Source organism: Sturnus vulgaris, chromosome 14 (assembly GCF_052056855.1).
Source record: "Sturnus vulgaris isolate bStuVul1 chromosome 14, bStuVul1.hap1, whole genome shotgun sequence".
Classification (NCBI taxonomy): domain Eukaryota; kingdom Metazoa; phylum Chordata; class Aves; order Passeriformes; family Sturnidae; genus Sturnus; species Sturnus vulgaris.
In genome coordinates this window covers 1,927,321-1,945,290 of record NC_142256.1, presented here as the reverse complement: position 1 = coordinate 1,945,290, position 17,970 = coordinate 1,927,321, and the positions used below count along the sequence as shown (strand labels likewise).

Here is a 17,970-nt window from a genome sequence, read left to right as displayed (position 1 = left end):
TAATCCTTCCTTCCTGGAATCCTTCCTTCCTTCCTTCCGTTCCTTTCCTTCCTTCCTGGAATCCTTCCTTCCTGGAATCCTTCCTTCCTTCCTTCCTTCCTTCCTTCCTTCCTTCCTTCCTTCCTTCCTTCCTTCATCCTTCCTTCCTGGAATCCTTCCTTCCTTCCTTCCTTTCCTTCCTTCCTTCCTTCCTTCCTTCCTTCCTTCCTTCCTTCCTTCCTTCCTGGAATCCTTCCTTCCTTCCTTCCTTCCTGGAATCCTTCCTTCCTTCCTTCCTTCCTTCCTGGAATCCTTCCTTCCTTCCTTCCTTCCTTCCTGGAATCCTTCCTTCCTTCCTTCCTTCCCTGGAATCCTTCCTTCCTTCCTTCCTTCCTGGAATCCTTCCTTCCTGAATCCTTCCTTCCTGGAATCCTTTCCTTCCTGGAATCCTTCCTTCCTTCCTTCCTTCCTGTCCTTCCTTCCTTCCTTCCTTCCTTCCTTCCTTCCTTCCTTCCTTCCTTCCTTCCTTCCTTCCTTCCTTCCTTCCTTCCTTCCTTCCTTCCTTCCTGAATCCTTCCTTCCTGGAATCCTTCCTTCCTGGAATCCTTCCTTCCTGGAATCCTTCCTTCCTGGAATCCTTCCTTCCTGGATCCTTCCTTTCCTTCCTTCCTTCCTTCCTTCCTTCCTTCCTTCCTTCCTTCCTTCCTTCCTTCCTTCCTTCCTTCCTTCCTTCCTTCCTTCCTTCCTTCCTTCCTTCCTTCCTTCCTTCCTTCCTTCCTTCCTTCCTTCCTTCCTTCCTTCCTTCCTTCCTTCCTTCCTTCCTGGAATCCTTCCTTCCTTCCTGGAATCCTTCCTGGAATCCTTCCTTCCTTTCCTTCCTTCCTGGAATCCTTCCTTCCTTCCTTCCTTCCTGGAATCCTTCCTTCCTGGAATCCTTCCTTCCTGGAATCCTTCCTTCCTGGAATCCTTCCTTCCTGGAATCCTTCCTTCCTGGAATCCTTCCTTCCTGGAATCCTTCCTTCCTGGAATCCTTCCTTCCTGGAATCCTTCCTTCCTTCCTTCCTTCCTTCCTTCCTTCCTTCCTTCCTTCCTTCCTTCCTTCCTTCCTTCCTTCCTTCCTCTTCCTTCCTTCCTTCCTTCCTTCCTTCCTTCCTTCCTTCCTTCCTTCCTTCCTTCCTTCCTGAATCCTTCCTTCCTGGAATCCTTCCTTCCTGGAATCCTTCCTTCCTGGAATCCTTCCTTCCTGGAATCCTTCCTTCCTTCCTTCCTTCCTTCCTTCCTTCCTGGAATCCTTCCTTCCTGAATCCTTCCTTCCTGGAATCCTTCCTTCCTGGAATCCTTCCTTCCTGGAATCCTTCCTTCCTGGAATCCTTCCTTCCTGGAATCCTTCCTTCCTGGAATCCTTCCTTCCTGGAATCCTTCCTTCCTGGAATCCTTCCTTCCTGGAATCCTTCCTTCCTGGAATCCTTCCTTCCTGGAATCCTTCCTTCCTGGAATCCTTCCTTCCTGGAATCCTTCCTTCCTGGAATCCTTCCTTCCTTCCTTCCTTCCTTCCTTCCTTCCTTCCTTCCTTCCTTCCTTCCTTCCTTCCTTCCTTCCTTCCTTCCTTCCTGGAATCCTTCCTTCCTGGAATCCTTCCTTCCTGGAATCCTTCCTTCCTGGAATCCTTCCTTCCTGGAATCCTTCCTTCCTGGAATCCTTCCTTCCTGGAATCCTTCCTTCCTGGAATCCTTCCTTCCTGGAATCCTTCCTTCCTGGAATCCTTCCTTCCTGGAATCCTTCCTTCCTTCTCTTCCTTCCTTCCTTCCTTCCTTCCTTCCTTCCTTCCTTCCTTCCCTTCCTTCCTTGACCTTCCTTCCTTCCTTCCTTCCTTCCTTCCTTCCTTCCTTCCTTCCTTCCTTCCTTCCTTCCTGGAATCCTTCCTTCCTGGAATCCTTCCTTCCTGGAATCCTTCCTTCCTGGAATCCTTCCTTCCTTCCTTCCTTCCTTCCTTCCTTCCTGGAATCCTTCCTTCCTGGAATCCTTCCTTCCTTCCTTCCTTCCTTCCTTCCTTCCTTCCTTCCTTCCTTCCCTTCCTTCCTTCCTGATCCTTCCTTCCTTCCTTCCTTCCTTCCTTCCTTCCTTCCTTCCTTCCTTCCTTCCTTCCTTCCTTCCTTCCTTCCTGGAATCCTTCCTTCCTTCCTTCCTTCCTTCCTGGAATCCTTCCTTCCTTCCTTCCTTCCTCCTTCCTGGAATCCTTCCTTCCTTCCTTCCTTCCTTCCTGGAATTCCCTTCCTTCCTTCCTTCCTTCCCTGGAACTTCCTTCCTTCCTTCCTTCCTTCCTGGAATCCTTCCTTCCTGGAATCCTTCCTTCCTGGAATCCTTCCTTCCTTCCTTCCTTCCTTCCTTCCTTCCTTCCTTCCTTCCTTCCTTCCTTCCTTCCTTCCTTCCTTCCTTCCTTCCTTCCTTCCTTCCTTCCTTCCTTCCTTCCTTCCTTCCTTCCTTCCTTTCCTTCCTTCCTGGAATCCTTCCTTCCTGGAATCCTTCCTTCCTGGAATCCTTCCTTCCTGGAATCCTTCCTGGAATCCTTCCTTCCTTCCTTCCTTCCTTCCTTCCTTCCTTCCTTCCTTCCTTCCTTCCTTCCTTCCTTCCTTCCTTCCTTCCTTCCTTCCTTCCTTCCTTCCTTCCTTCCTTCCTTCCTTCCTTCCTTCCTTCCTTCCTGAATCCTTCCTTCCTTCCTGGAATCCTTCCTGGAATCCTTCCTTTCCTTCCTTCCTTCCTGGAATCCTTCCTTCCTTCCTTCCTTCCTGGAATCCTTCCTTCCTGGAATCCTTCCTTCCTGGAATCCTTCCTTCCTGGAATCCTTCCTTCCTGGAATCCTTCCTTCCTGGAATCCTTCCTTCCTGGAATCCTTCCTTCCTGGAATCCTTCCTTCCTGGAATCCTTCCTTCCTTCCTTCCTTCCTGGAATCCTTCCTTCCTTCCTTCCTTCCTTCCTTCCTTCCTTCCTTCCTTCCTTCCTTCCTTCCTTCCTTCCTTCCTTCCTTCCTTCCTTCCTTCCTTCCTTCCTTCCTTCCTTCCTTCCTTCCTTCCTGGAATCCTTCCTTCCTGGAATCCTTCCTTCCTGGAATCCTTCCTTCCTGGAATCCTTCCTTCCTGGAATCCTTCCTTCCTTCCTTCCTTCCTTCCTTCCTTCCTTCCTGGAATCCTTCCTTCCTGAATCCTTCCTTCCTGGAATCCTTCCTTCCTGGAATCCTTCCTTCCTGGAATCCTTCCTTCCTGGAATCCTTCCTTCCTGGAATCCTTCCTTCCTGGAATCCTTCCTTCCTGGAATCCTTCCTTCCTGGAATCCTTCCTTCCTTCCTGGAATCCTTCCTTCCTTCCTGGAATCCTTCCTTCCTGGAATCCTTCCTTCCTGGAATCCTTCCTTCCTTCCTTCCTTCCTTCCTGGAATCCTTCCTTCCTGGAATCCTTCCTTCCTGGAATCCTTCCTTCCTGGAATCCTTTCCTTTCCTTCCTTCCTTCCTTCCTTCCTTCCTTCCTTCCTTCCTTCCTTCCTTCCTTCCTTCCTTCCTTCCTTCCTTCCTTCCTTCCTTCCTTCCTTCCTTCCTTCCTTCCTTCCTTCCTTCCTTCCTTCCTGGAATCCTTCCTGGAATCCTTCCTGGAATCCTTCCTTCCTGGAATCCTTCCTTCCTGGAATCCTTCCTTCCTGGAATCCTTCCTTCCTGGAATCCTTCCTTCCTGGAATCCTTCCTTCCTGGAATCCTTCCTTCCTTCCTTCCTTCCTTCCTTCCTTCCTTCCTTCCTTCCTTTCCTTCCTTCCTTCCTTCCTTCCTTCCTTCCTTCCTTCCTTCCTTCCTTCCTTCCTTCCTTTCCTTCCTTCCTTCCTTCCTGGAATCCTTCCTTCCTGGAATCCTTCCTTCCTGGAATCCTTCCTTCCTGGAATCCTTCCTTCCTTCCTTCCTTCCTTCCTTCCTTCCTTCCTTCCTTCCTTCCTTCCTTCCTTCCTTCCTTCCTTCCTGGAATCCTTCCTTCCTGGAATCCTTCCTTCCTGGAATCCTTCCTTCCTGGAATCCTTCCTTCCTGGAATCCTTCCTTCCTGGAATCCTTCCTTCCTGGAATCCTTCCTTCCTGGAATCCTTCCTTCCTGGAATCCTTCCTTCCTGGAATCCTTCCTTCCTGGAATCCTTCCTTCCTGGAATCCTTCCTTCCTGGAATCCTTCCTTCCTGGAATCCTTCCTTCCTGGGAATCCTTCCTTCCTGGAATCCTTCCTTCCTGGAATCCTTCCTTCCTGGAATCCTTCCTTCCTGGAATCCTTCCTTCCTTCCTTCCTTCCTTCCTTCCTTCCTTCCTTCCTTCCTTCCTTCTTCCTTCCTTCCTTCCTTCCTTCCTTCCTTCCTTCCTTCCTGGAATCCTTCCTGGAATCCTTCCTGGAATCCTTCCTGGAATCCTTCCTGGAATCCTTCCTGGAATCCTTCCTGGAATCCTTCCTTCCTTCCTTCCTTCCTTTCCTTCCTTCCTGGAATCCTTCCTTCCTTCCTTCCTTCCTTCCTTCCTTCCTTCCTGGAATCCTTCCTTCCTTCCTTCCTGGAATCCTTCCTTCCTTCCTTCCTGGAATCCTTCCTTCCTGGAATCCTTCCTGGAATCCTTCCTTCCTTCCTGGAATCCTTCCTTCCTTCCTGGAATCCTTCCTGGAATCCTTCCTTCCTTCCTGGAATCCTTCCTGGAATCCTTCCTTCCCTTCCTTCCTGGAATCCTTCCTTCCTTCCTTCCTTCCTTCCTTCCTGGAATCCTTCCTTCCTTCCTGGAATCCTTCCTTCCTTCCTTCCTTCCTTCCTTCCTGGAATCCTTCCTTCCTTCCTTCCTGGAATCCTTCCTTCCTTCCTTCCTTCCTTCCTTCCTTCCCTTCCTTCCTTCCTTCCTTCCTTCCTTCCTTCCTTCCTTCCTTCCTTCCTTCCTTCCTTCCTTCCTTCCTTCCTGGAATCCTTCCTTCCTTCCTTCCTTCCTGGAATCCTTCCTTCCTTCCTTCCTGGAATCCTTCCTTCCTTCCTGGAATCCTTCCTTCCTGGAATCCTTCCTTCCTTCCTTCCTTCCTTCCTTCCTTCCTTCCTTCCTTCCTTCCTTCCTTCCTTCCTTCCTTCCTTTCCTTCCTTCCTTCCTTCCTTTCCTTCCTTCCTGGAATCCTTCCTTCCTGGAATCCTTCCTTCCTGGAATCCTTCCTTCCTTCCTGGAATCCTTCCTTCCTGGAATCCTTCCTTCCTTCCTGGAATCCCTTCCTTCCTGGAATCCTTCCTTCCTTCCTGGAATCCTTCCTTCCTTCCTTCCTTCCTTCCTGGAATCCTTCCTTCCTTCCTTCCTTCCTTCCTGGAATCCTTCCTTCCTTCCTGGAATCCTTCCTTCCTTCCTGGAATCCTTCCTTCCTTCCTTCCTTCCTGGAATCCTTCCTTCCTTCCTTCCTTCCTGGAATCCTTCCTGGAATCCTTCCTGGAATCCTTCCTGGAATCCTTCCTGGAATCCTTCCTGGAATCCTTCCTGGAATCCTTCCTGGAATCCTTCCTTCCTGGAATCCTTCCTTCCTGGAATCCTTCCTTCCTTCCTTCCTTCCTGGAATCCTTCCTTCCTTCCTGGAATCCTTCCTTCCTTCCTTCCTGGAATCCTTCCTTCCTTCCTTCCTGGAATCCTTCCTTCCTTCCTGGAATCCTTCCTTCCTTCCTTCCTTCCTTCCTGGAATCCTTCCTTCCTTCCTTCCTTCCTTCCTGGAATCCTTCCTTCCTGGAATCCTTCCTTCCTGGAATCCTTCCTTCCTGGAATCCTTCCTTCCTTCCTTCCTTCCTTCCTGGAATCCTTCCTTCCTGGAATCCTTCCTTCCTGGAATCCATCCTTCCTGGAATCCTTCCTTCCTGGAATCCTTCCTTCCTGGAATCCTTCCTTCCTTCCTGGAATCCTTCCTTCCTTCCTGGAATCCTTCCTTCCTTCCTGGAATCCTTCCTTCCTTCCTTCCTTCCTTCCTTCCTGGAATCCTTCCTTCCTTCCTTCCTTCCTTCCTTCCTGGAATCCTTCCTTCCTTCCTTCCTTCCTTCCTTCCTGGAATCCTTCCTTCCTTCCTTCCTGGAATCCTTCCTTCCTTCCTTCCTTCCTTCCTGGAATCCTTCCTTCCTTCCTGGAATCCTTCCTTCCTTCCTTCCTTCCTTCCTTCCTTCCTTCCTTCCTTCCTTCCTTCCTTCCTTCCTTCCTTCCTTCCTTCCTTCCTTCCTTCCTTCCTTCCTTCCTTCCTTCCTTCCTTCCTTCCTTCCTTCCTTCCTTCCTGGAATCCTTCCTTCCTGGAATCCTTCCTTCCTTCCTTCCTTCCTTCCTTCCTTCCTTCCTTCCTGGAATCCTTCCTTCCTGGAATCCTTCCTTCCTGGAATCCTTCCTTCCTGGAATCCTTCCTTCCTGGAATCCTTCCTTCCTTCCTTCCTTCCTGGAATCCTTCCTTCCTTCCTTCCTTCCTTCCTTCCTTCCTTCCTGGAATCCTTCCTGGAATCCTTCCTTCCTGGAATCCTTCCTTCCTGGAATCCTTCCTTCCTGGAATCCTTCCTTCCTTCCTGGAATCCTTCCTTCCTTCCTTCCTTCCTTCCTGGAATCCTTCCTTCCTGGAATCCTTCCTTCCTTCCTTCCTTCCTTCCTTCCTTCCTTCCTGGAATCCTTCCTTCCTTCCTTCCTTCCTTCCTGGAATCCTTCCTTCCTGGAATCCTTCCTTCCTGGAATCCTTCCTTCCTGGAATCCTTCCTGGAATCCTTCCTTCCTGGAATCCTTCCTTCCTGGAATCCTTCCTGGAATCCTTCCTTCCTTCCTTCCTTCCTTCCTTCCTTCCTTCCTTCCTTCCTTCCTTCCTTCCTTCCTTCCTTCCTTCCTTCCTTCCTTCCTTCCTTCCTTCCTTCCTTCCTTCCTTCCTTCCTTCCTTCCTTCCTTTCTGAAGGATGGAGAGAAGACCAATAATGTTATTTGGCAGTCACTAAAACCCTCTACAACATTACTGCAGGTAGAGGTTTGGCCTTGCCTGTCAAGAACAACCCTTAAACATTCCATACTGGTTCAGGAGGTCCCAAACCAGTTATCCCAGCATGGCCCCACTCCCCAGCTTCGTGTCCTTCAGGGGTGAGCACATCCTGGTGGAGTTTCTTTTCTCCACTCACCCCTCAGACAATGTGTGCTCTCAGACCCAGCAGTGAAATCACTTTTTTTCCCAAAGAAAGTTTACTCCAGTGACTTCCTGTGGACAGGAGCCCATCTGGGATGTGTTTCAGGGACTCAGAGCAATGATCAAGGACTGGAGTTGAATAAACAAAAGGTAAATAGAAAATACCACACACGTGGTGAACATAAGCACAGGACCCCAGTAATTTTCTGAATTTTGCAATGTTTTGCACTATTTAAGTAGAGTGGGGCTGGGTTTTGGCTGTCCTTTCTACTATGTTGTGGTGAGCTCTTAGTAGTGGAAGTTACAAGAGGAAACCAAAAAGGAACAAATCAGGCAAATACAGAAGTGATTGTTTCCTGAATATTTGGACTTCAGCAAGTAGATTATTTAATTCTCTACCAGCTCCAGTGCTCAGCCAGCTGTTCATAACTATAAAATCCACATAATAACTGCTCTCTGGAGGGACAGGAAAGCAGAAAAGTGAATTGCAAGTATCTCTGTTTGAAATGCAGTCAGGTTCCTGTCCTTGGACACGCTGGGACTTCTCCTCCATCGTGTTTGGACCCTTGGAGCTGAAGATTTTCTTGATTGCCTGGACTTTCTTTTTACTTGGGGAGGTTGTGGGCAGTCAGGGACAAAATCCACACTTGGACTTCTGAACTGGAGACAACAAAAACATCTGTGGGCTCCTTCTGATTTCATGCAAAAGGCTGGGAAATTTTTGAAGCCTTTTGATCCAACTTTAGATCACAGATTTAACTGCACAGTGGAGCAGAGCAACCCATGGGTCTTTTCAGTGGCACAAGTGGAGTACTTAGCATTCAGATGGGAACTCTGTTTGAGCCAAACCCAATTATTTGCAAATGAATCGGTGCCACACATCCTCGGGGGGAGGGCTGTAGTACCAAGTGCTGGTTTGAAATGTCATCTTTTCTTTGGGAGAATTCTCTACAGATGAAGTTAGCTATTTTCAATCTAATTTTAGGCAATCAGAAATAGGAATTCACTGGAGTTAGCAGAGAAAATTCTAACTCTGATCAAAGCCAGGGCAGATTTCAGCCTGCTCCATTTTGAAAGTCATGACAATGTGAAAACCAGGCTTTTCACTAAGGTTTGGCATCATAACCAGTGCTGGCACTCACAGGCAGTGCTTTAATTATACATTATCCTAACCAGTGTGAAATACTGAGCCTTATTAAGATAGCCAAAAGCCTTCTTTAGAGTTGATTTATTAGAGCTTGAAATTAACTTTTCACAGTCCAGCTCCAAGAGATCAGTAGATAGAGAAATTCAGCTCTGCCTGCAGTGACTTCCCTGCCCATGGTTATCTGCAGTGCTCTCTCCAGTCCCTCCCAGTAAAACACTCCATTATAAACACCAGTGCTGACCTTGTGCTTGCTTGGAATGGTTTCCTGGAAAAGTGGAGCTTTGGGAAGCCACCTTGGGCTCTGCTGGGTGTTCAGATGTGTGGCTGCCCCAGGCTGGCTCTGCTGGAGCTGTTCCACACTGGGGTGTTTCCAGATGAGCATTTTTGCTGCTCTTGACACAATATTTGGTCAGCATGTGTCTGGGATACCAGGATATTGTTAGGAATTGTTAAAGCAAGTCCATCATCTGTAGATCTCTGCCAGCTGAATATGGGGAGGAGCTCCCAGCATGATGGGATTTAAATTTTTTCTCCCAGCAACCTGTATGCACTTTCACATTTCCAAACTCCCAGGTATCAGTTCTCTGATTAAATCAGTGGATCTGGGGCTCCCACATCTTCCTCCTATTGAGGATGGCAAAAAGGAGGAGAACAAGGCACTCAGTGAGGAACAGGCTGGCACAACACCTGCAGTAAATTTGGATTTAAATGGTGCTGGGCTGGGAAAGTTGTCCTGTCATACTTTGGGTCTTTCTACCCATAGCACAGATGAATGTTCTGGCTTTAAAATTTGTCATCAGGATTGCTCAGGAGGAGTCACATCTCTGTGCTTAAACCCAGTGATTCTTTGAGGTTTTAGGCTCTGTAGGTACCAAGACAGCCCCAGCACAGGCAGTGGTGTCACAGCCCTGCCAGTGTGGCACGGGGGCACCTCTGTTCTTATTTTAGAAGTCGCTGTGTCATTCCTTTGGGTGACTGATGTGCCCTGTCAGCTGGGTGGGAAATGCCAAACCTCCAAGAACCTGCAAGGGAGTTGTTTGGGATTTTTATCTCTGTTCTGTTGTTTTGGTTTTTTTTAATGACTCTGTTAGGCTTGATTTGCCCTGGGAATTTGTGTGATGAGCACCAGCCCTGTGGAAAGCAGGACCATGGGGTGGGGGAACAGCAGAGAGGCAGAGCCCCCTTCTGCCTCAGCAAAAGCTGGGCCACATCAGAATGCTGCCAATTAAAAATAAAATGAATGACTTTGCTCTCTCTGTAGGTGACCTGTCTGCACGATTTCTTTGGGGATGATGATGTGTTTATCGCCTGTGGTCCAGAAAAATTCCGCTATGCACAGGATGACTTTTCCCTGGATGAAAGTGGTAACATTAAACACACATTGTGGTTTTATTTCATTTCCATTCACTTGCTCGTATCTGATAATGATGCTGCATGCTTTTGTTCTGGTTTTTAAGACCCAGTACATGGAATTTAACATCCTTTTGTGATACTTATCCAGTCAGCAGTATGATAATCAGGCAAATACTGACTGAGGTAGCCCAAGTCAGAATAAATTAATTCCTACAGCATTTTGACATTTACTGCAAAATCTGGGAGTGTTTATACTTACAATTTTCTCCAGTCACAGTCAGATAGATACATTTTTCTTGAGAACTAACTATCCTTACGTAGACATGTGCATATTAAAAATGGAAACAAGCAACAGTTGGAAAAAAAAATCACATTTCCACTGCTTACTTCTGCTAATTCAAAAAACAGAGCAGTAATTCCCTTTTTGGGGGCATGACTGGGACAGTACTGTTATTTTTCCTTGTTACCATTGCCAGCAGAAGTCTGTGAGTTCCTGTGATCAATTAAGCCATGAAATCTTTTATTTTACAGAATATACAGAGCTTGCTTGTAGGACTTACCACCCAACTGTACCCACCTCTCTGCAGGTGCCAGTGAGTGTAGCAAGAGGAAATTAATGTCATTTTAACCGATTAAACTTTAAAAAATGTAGTCTCCAAGTATCTAGGCTCACTTCCCAGACCTATAGGTGTGCTGTATAAGGAACACTAGCCCCATCCTGTCCTATATGCTGCAAACTCTGTATTGAGGACCAAAGAGATTTTTGCTGGATGCCAGGAAGTCAAGCAGCCTCTAATCTCCAAACACTGTGTTTTTTTCATTACTCCTTTGCAAGCCTGATTTTATTTTAGTGCTGGTACTTCTGACCTGTGCACTCCAGATGAACCTATTTGATGGTCTTGGGTAATTCAAAGAAAGCTTCCAAGGTTCAGCTGAGACTTTGCAGGCAGAGAATGAAGCCTGTGTCAGGCTGGGGAAGTGATCTGTAAGCCGAGCTTCACGGTGTTTTTTGCCACTCAGCAGTTGAGTCAGCTCCACAGGGAGCTCCACGCTGGAAAACAGCTTGGATGCAGTCCTGGCAGAACAACTGGATGGGAAGCCCAGCTCTCTGCCTTCACTGCTGCTCACTGCTCACTCCTCCAGCAGAAAGAAGCCAAGTTTGCTGTTGGGAAGGCAGTGAGTAGCTCCAGAGGTATTTCCAGGGGAGCCCTGCAGCTCTGAGGAAGAGGAGGAGCCTCAGCACCTCATTCCCACTGAACCCCCATCACCTTTCCTCATTCCAGGAGAGCTGTGAATCCTGAGGTTCTGCAAATGAGTGTCACTTACAAATGATGCCTTTAGTTTGAAGTTTTCCTATTCTCCTTGGATGTGCTTTTCTGATGTGCTGGGGTGATGAAGACAGAACAGTCCTATTCTAGTTAAGAACTCAAGGACAGTTTCGCCAAACTTCAGGCCCTGAGCACAAACTCCGTGGAAAGGTGGAGGGTGGGTTCATGCAAATGAACCAAAACCTATAAAAGTGTAAGATTTTGTGACCAACCCCTCCTTTGCTTCCATCTTGGAGCCATCCAGGCAGGGGCCACCACTGTGGCACTGATATTGCTGGGGTGTGGCTTTGTAGGCCTCACAATAAATACCCATTTTATTCTCCTCAACACTGTGTGTAGCCTCTGTTCCAGCTCCTCAAGACATCACTAAAATCTCCTCTGTCACGGGGAAATTTCTCTTGCCTGTTTGGATGACACACACCAGGATTGCTGGTTATTATGTTCACTCTGGCAGGACATCAGGAAACAAAAAGAGAAACAGCACAAGAGAGGATTATGTAATTTCTTTCCTCCTGGCTGCCCAGCACAGCTTCCACCCTCTAATCCCTGCTGCTGAGCACCTCCAGGTGACATTGCTCTGTCCCTTTTGTACCCACTGCTTTCAGCATGCTGGGAATGTCACACTTTGGTGACATTTAGAGGCCTTTTTACCCCAGCCTCAGCCCAGCCAGGTTTCCACCTCCTGCAGAAGCTCAGGGGTTGCCTCTGGTGTGCTGACACTTGCCAAGGGCTGAGCTGGAGGAATTCCTCAGAGTCAGCCTTTCTGTGCTGGAAAATGCAAAGCCAGGTTTCCTTCCAAGGAATTACTCCCCTGAGAAGAAGATAAATTTGGAAGCTCTTGCAGAGACCTAACATGAAATATTTTTACTTCTTAGTTTATTTTTTTTAGTGAGTAGTTCAGGTGACTAAACACAGCTGCCTGACATCATTTGAGCCCCCTCACGACATCACTACTGCTCTTCATGTATAAAAAAATGGGGCTGTGTTGGTGCTGGACCTCCACAAGCCTTTCTGTGACATCATCTGTGAAAATTTAATTATTTTTGAAGGAAAAAACCCACAACTTTTTCTATCCCTGATTTACAATTTCCAAAATTGATTTAGCAGGAGACAAAATAAGCTGACTTTAGGTTTAGTTCTTGCCATGCAGCATCCCCTGGAGCACAAGGCCCTCTCCTCACATTCTTGTGCTGCATGGCCCAGCAGCAAAACTCTCTCTCAAACCATCTGGAAGAAGCAGAGATGGATCCTTGGCTGGCTGAGAATGAGGAAAGCCTGGGGAAAAATTTAAGGCAATTACATTTTCGTAGATACACTGATATATAGTTAAATAACATGTACATTTAGGCCAGACAGCTTGCTTTTGGTTGACCAATTATTTATCTGCTCTGTGCTGCCTTAATTCCACTGGGGACTCCATTCCAGGGGTCCTCAGTGTGGAGCATGTGGGGCTGAGCTAAACTTTCCATAAAAATCTGCCTGCATGTGGAACACGTAATTCACATCTGTGAAAATGACACATTTTTCACATCTTGGTGAGGACAAGCTGTTGGAGGAGATGAGGTGGGACCAGCTAACATTTGACAAAGAGGAAATCCCTTTTTTATTGCCTTCTTCTTAACTGGGTTAAGTTAATAACTTGAGGGGTAGGAAGTTCTTTTTCTGTGAGCTCTCAGTGTAAATAAAGGCTGGTTTTGAAGATCAGGCATGCCTGAAATCCTGGGACACGTGGAGGTTTGTTAGCATTTCAGTTCCCCTCTGCAGGACTCTGTAGATCATGTTTACATTTTCCACTCTTCCTGGCCTATTTATTTTTTAGGAAAGCACAGTTGGGGTTCCATCTGCTCACGTCTTCCAGCACATAAATCTCCTGGGCTTGTTTATACAAACCTTGCTGAAAGGGACAAGTGGCCAGGACGGAGGATGTGCTTTGTAAAACCATTTTGTCTCCTTTGCTTTCTGCATCTGAAAAGTTGCAGCTTGTTGAAGACAGAAGAGGCTGATTCCAGCTGGGTGAAAGCCTCCTGGGGCAGCTGCCCCATCTGCCACTTGGAGACTTCACAGCACACCATGAGCTGTTCCTGCACCTGCAGAAAGGGCACTCATCATTCCTGTCACCGGGTTTTCATGGCAGGGTTACAGCAAATTAACTGGATTTTCTTGGCCTGAGTGTTCCCTCAGTCACTGTTGACCATTTTCATTGTGCTCATGAGAGCCAAGGGAAAGGGAAGGGCAGAAAATGTTTGGTAGGACACAGGTAGGAGCCAGCCTGACACCCACAGAGTCTCAGCACCTCCTCTAGAGGAGCAGAGCTGTTCTCTTTGCCCTCCCCTTGAAGAGTCTCCTTTCACCCTGGAGAACAAGGGATGAAATCAGCTTTTCCCTTGCCCTTCGTATTTTCTGCATTGTAAGAGCTGAAATGAGGGATGTGGGACTTTAGGTTGCTCTTTAAAATGCTGTTTATTGTATCCAGAGGATAGAGCAATTTATTTATTATTTAAAATGCTGTTTCTTGTATCCAGAGGATACAGCAATTCACGGGTTGTGGGTGACAAGAGCCCAGCCCAAATCTTTTCAGTCACAGCTGTAGGCTTGTCTGAAGCCAACTCTAGTTCTGGTTACAATGCATTATATACTTTTTATTGCAGAGCATCTTAAAACATGACAACCAATCAATACTTTTACTATTACTATACTATAGTAGTAATAGCCTATCATACTATTTACTATAGCCTATCATAACTACTGACATTACCGTATTCATGTTACTATTTTCCAATTATAAAAGTTATTATGTTACAGTTTAAGCTAGAAGTTGTTTTTCAGTTTTCTGGCAATGGAAAAATTTTGAGATATTTTTTCTGCTTGCAACATTAGCTTTTTTGTTTGCCTATGAAGATCTTTTTGCTCAGTAAAAACATCTTCTGTTTGAAGTGGATTTATCCTTTGCTCTAAGCCATAAAAGCCCCTTCCAACTCACATACTAACATACCTTTGGCCTTCTTAGTTATCCAGTAAGACTGGCTCAGCAATTCTTTTCTTCTATGTCAAAACTTGCTATTATTTCTACTCTTTCTTCAAATTCTACATTCATTTCTGTTATACATAACATCTGTGAGACCTTCCTGTCAGATCTTAGGACAGGACTACATCTCTTTGGGGACCAGGCACTGATCTGGCCCATGGCTGCTTCTCACCAGGGAGGGCAAGAAACATAACCAGGTGTGTCTGTGTTTCCCCAGAGTGCCGGGTGATGAAGGGGAGCCCAGCAGGTGCCACGGGCAGCAAATCCTCCCCCACCCCTCAGAAGAGCTCTGCCAAGAGCCCCGCGCCCATGCGCCGCAGCAAGTCCCCGGCCGATTCAGGTAACCACCAAGATGGTGAGTGATTGTTTCTTGCTGTCTGGGCTTCACTCTGCTCAAGGGAAAAAGCACAAACTCCCTGTGTTTGTAAAGGAAACTTGGGTGTATTTTGGAAATAAGCAGCTACAGGGGTGCTTAATAAATATTGGGAAGGAATTTCCCGTTGGTGCAAATCCCCATTGGTGCGCTTGGTCCCCAGGTTGTGGCTTGAGTTGTCTCACAGCCTCCTTCCACAGAAATATTTTAAAAGAAGTTCATAATCTCTGAAATCAGGGCCCACAGTGCTCCCAGATGGTCCCTGTAGATACAGAGTGATTTAGGGTAACCTCCTGTGCAAAGCCAATGATGATTATTGCACAGGTCAGGAGTGGCTCCTTACAATCATCATTCAAAGGAGATCAGTGACCTTGAAATTGCAGAACTGGTGATGGGTTTATTGATGGGACACTGAGACACTCATTCAGTAATGGAAGAGAAGGAAAATGGGAATCCTAATTTACTGCAGCAGCTTGCAGTGTTTGAAATGCCTCCCTCCTTCTTCAGTAGCACACATGGAGAGCTGCAGAGCTGTCAGTCCAAGGCTGGGCTGCAAATTCAGTAACTCTGGTAATTGATAGTTTGTAGAGTCATGGAGAGTTTCTGGGGTTTTGATTGATCTCTCACCCACCTGCCTGTTGTGTTCCAAAAGAGAACCAGACACGGCCTCTCATTAAAATGGCCAAGTCGTCAATAAAACATGTCAGAATTCCAGGAGAGCTTCACAGCTTGAGTTCAGGTGTCCCACAGCATCAACACAGGTGATATAAACCAGAAATTCCTTTTCACCATCATGCTGACATGCTGCATATTGCATGGGAACATCACACAACAGCTGACCATCAGCAGAAATAGATTATTAGATAAAAAAATTTCTTGGCAGTAGTCAGAAGGGTTTCCCAGGAAGCAGTTCATTTGTGTAGGATGTGTGGGTGTTCTTCAGCTACCTAAAGAGACAGTGGGAAATTGGTTGGCACATGCCAAGACTGTATTTTTAAAAAAACTATTTCTCTCTAAGGTGATTTTGCATTCATAAAGCTTTTCTTCACAATTCCATTGTTGGCTATTCTCAAACTCAGGCTTGCCATAATTTAACACTTTCACAATCCCAAATGCCTGCTAAAGCTGTTTAGGCACACTGGAGGCACAATGGGAAACGTGATGTTGATTTACAAAAACCCTGAAGTAACATTCAGTGATGTGGGAGTCAGCTCATGCATGAGCAGCTTTGAACCTTCTCCACAAGCATCAGGTGCTGATTCCCACCAGAACCAGAGTTTACTGCATGAACATAGAGTTTAATATGAAATGGCAATTATTGTGTGCCTGATTTTAACTGACTGAGCGACTCCAGGCCCAGGATGGTGACTCATCTGATGAGCTTTAATGAACACACTTAGCAGAGCTTTTCAGAGGGAGATTAAAACAACCAGAAAGGCTGAACAATAACCAGTTCCTGGAGTTAAGGTCAGTAATGAAGAGCAAATCAGGTTTCTTTAATCTGTCCAGACAAGAGTCTTTCGTGCTTTCCTGTAATTTCAATAAAGGAAAAAATGGCACTTGTCCTGCTTAATAAGAATGAAAAAGACTGAGCTCTTTCACTACTGGAAAATAGAAGACTCTTGTTTTCTCAGGACAGAGAGAAGAAAGAATACCATTCTGTGTTCTTGTATTGAATTGGTAATAAATTAAGTGGATTTACACATCTTTTAAGAATCAATATTTACATTTAGATGGGATTTTGCAGTTATCACATTCAAAAAGCAAAGAAAGCTGAATGAAGTCTGATTAATAAAAGATGATCTGACCTATTTTTTTCCCCACAGAATCTCACGCATTTAATGCATGAAAACTATTTAAAAGGAGTTTTACTTCAAATATATGCAATATCTCTGCTATGTGTGTACTCTCCTACCCATTTCTACCTTTTGTCTTTGTTGTCCTTCACTCTGCTGTGGTTGTCATGTGGAAATTCATGAGAGTTTTCTTGGTTTTGTGTTGTTTCTGTTCTTTCCAGTTCTTTTCTGTGTAGGTTTCTGTATCTTTTTTTTCCCACCAAGGTCTCCAAGGCCATTGTGACATATCTGGGTACTGATGTCAGTGCAGGTTTGGAGGTAAATCTTTGGGTGAGAGGAGTCTGAACCCAATTCAGAGTGAGGTGTCAGGGCCTCAGTGTGAAAAGTTCAATCCTTTTAGGCAGCAGAGCACTTCAGCTCCCAGGATATCCAAAAAAGTGAGGTAGCAAATCCACAGAACCAATTCAAACATTGGGGTTTTTTTGGCACGGTGCTTTTCTCTCACCATGCAGTCATTTAAATGAATGAATGAAAATGAAATGAGTGAATGCAGAACAAAGAAGTGTCTTGCACTAAGGGATGGGAACACACCCCAATCCTTGTATTCCCAAGGGAAATCCTTTCTCCCTTCCTTCACTAATCCCAACCCACATCTTTACTTCCTAAGCAATGCCAGTGGATTTCTGGCAAAATTGGAGTTCCAAAGCTTCCATGTATTTCTAGCTTCAAATTTTCCTCCTAGGGAGTCAGCTTTGCTAAAAGACACAGCTTAGAGCAGTGGAATCCATACTAAACCACACCTGCAAGGCACCATCCAATTCCTTCTCCTAACAAGACAGAGGAAAACTGAGCATAGGGAGAGAAGTCTCTGTGCTTCTGCTCTGATCCATGAGATTTAAATGGAGTAGGGTCAGCATGAAGTTTGGCAGAATTTCTTGAACAGACTGCTCCAATAAGGAGTCAGACAAAGCAAAAGCCAGAGCTAAATCTCAGGGGAGAAATACAGGAGAGAAAATAATGACGTCATTTGCCATTCTTTTTTTGTTATAAAAACATGAATTTATCTTACACTAACTGACATACCAAACAAGGGTTCAGTTGTATAAAAACATGTGCTGTGAGAGGAGAACTTAGGATTTTTAAAACCAAGACAGGGTTGCAGGTACCTGAACTGAAATTTGAAAATGTCTTTGCCTTGATTTGGCTCAGGGAGAATACGAGCAGGGCTCTGAGGCTGTGCAGGACCTTAAAGTCTTAGTCCACTAATGGACAGAGGGACAAAAGCACACTCACCAGGCAGCAGCAATTAGCAAACAGACCCAGTGTCCGTCTGTCCTGGCTGCAGGGCTGCTCCCAGGGGTCATTATAGATGAGTGTGTCCAAAGGCAGCAGAAGTCTGGGGAATGGCACACGGGACAGAGCTGCTCATCCCCTGCTTGTCCCCTGCTTGTCCCCTGCTGTGTCCTGCTCACTGCCAGCCCATGGGGCACACCCAGGAGAGATCCCCTCACCAAACACAGGGAAAAGGGTGCCAGTACTGCAGAGCTGAGTGCCTGGAGGTTTGGAGGTGCCTGAGCAAAGGATGCCTGTGCAATCTGAGTTCTTCCACTCCTGAGGCTTTGTTTTCTGTCCTGAAGGGCAGGAAGGCTCATGCTCTCTGAACAAGCTGCCATTTCTAAATTTTCTTCCTGCTGTCCTTGTTTTGCTTGTTCTCTTTCCTTATTTTCCTGGTAGCACTTCAAACCCTGACCTACAGACAAAACTACCAATGGATTTCACAGTCCTTCCTCTCACTCTTGTGCTGTACGAG

At 46.3% G+C, this 17,970-nt stretch overlaps 1 protein-coding gene across 4 annotated transcripts in view; it reads left to right on the top strand.

Annotated features, from left to right (window-relative positions):
* The window catches only part of DCX (doublecortin), an 82,630-nt gene that overhangs the window by 47,809 nt on the left and 16,851 nt on the right, over nucleotides 1-17,970 (top strand). For 2 of the 4 annotated variants that reach the window (XM_088172951.1, XM_088172952.1), the window contains 2 exons: nucleotides 9,547-9,649; nucleotides 14,209-14,331. In XM_088172951.1, the coding sequence (XP_088029077.1) occupies nucleotides 9,547-9,649; nucleotides 14,209-14,331 (226 nt within the window). Of the gene's footprint in view, nucleotides 1-9,546; nucleotides 9,650-14,208; nucleotides 14,347-17,970 lie in introns of all 4 variants that reach the window. The other 2 variants (XM_014877159.2, XM_088172950.1) reach the window with 1 other exon arrangement.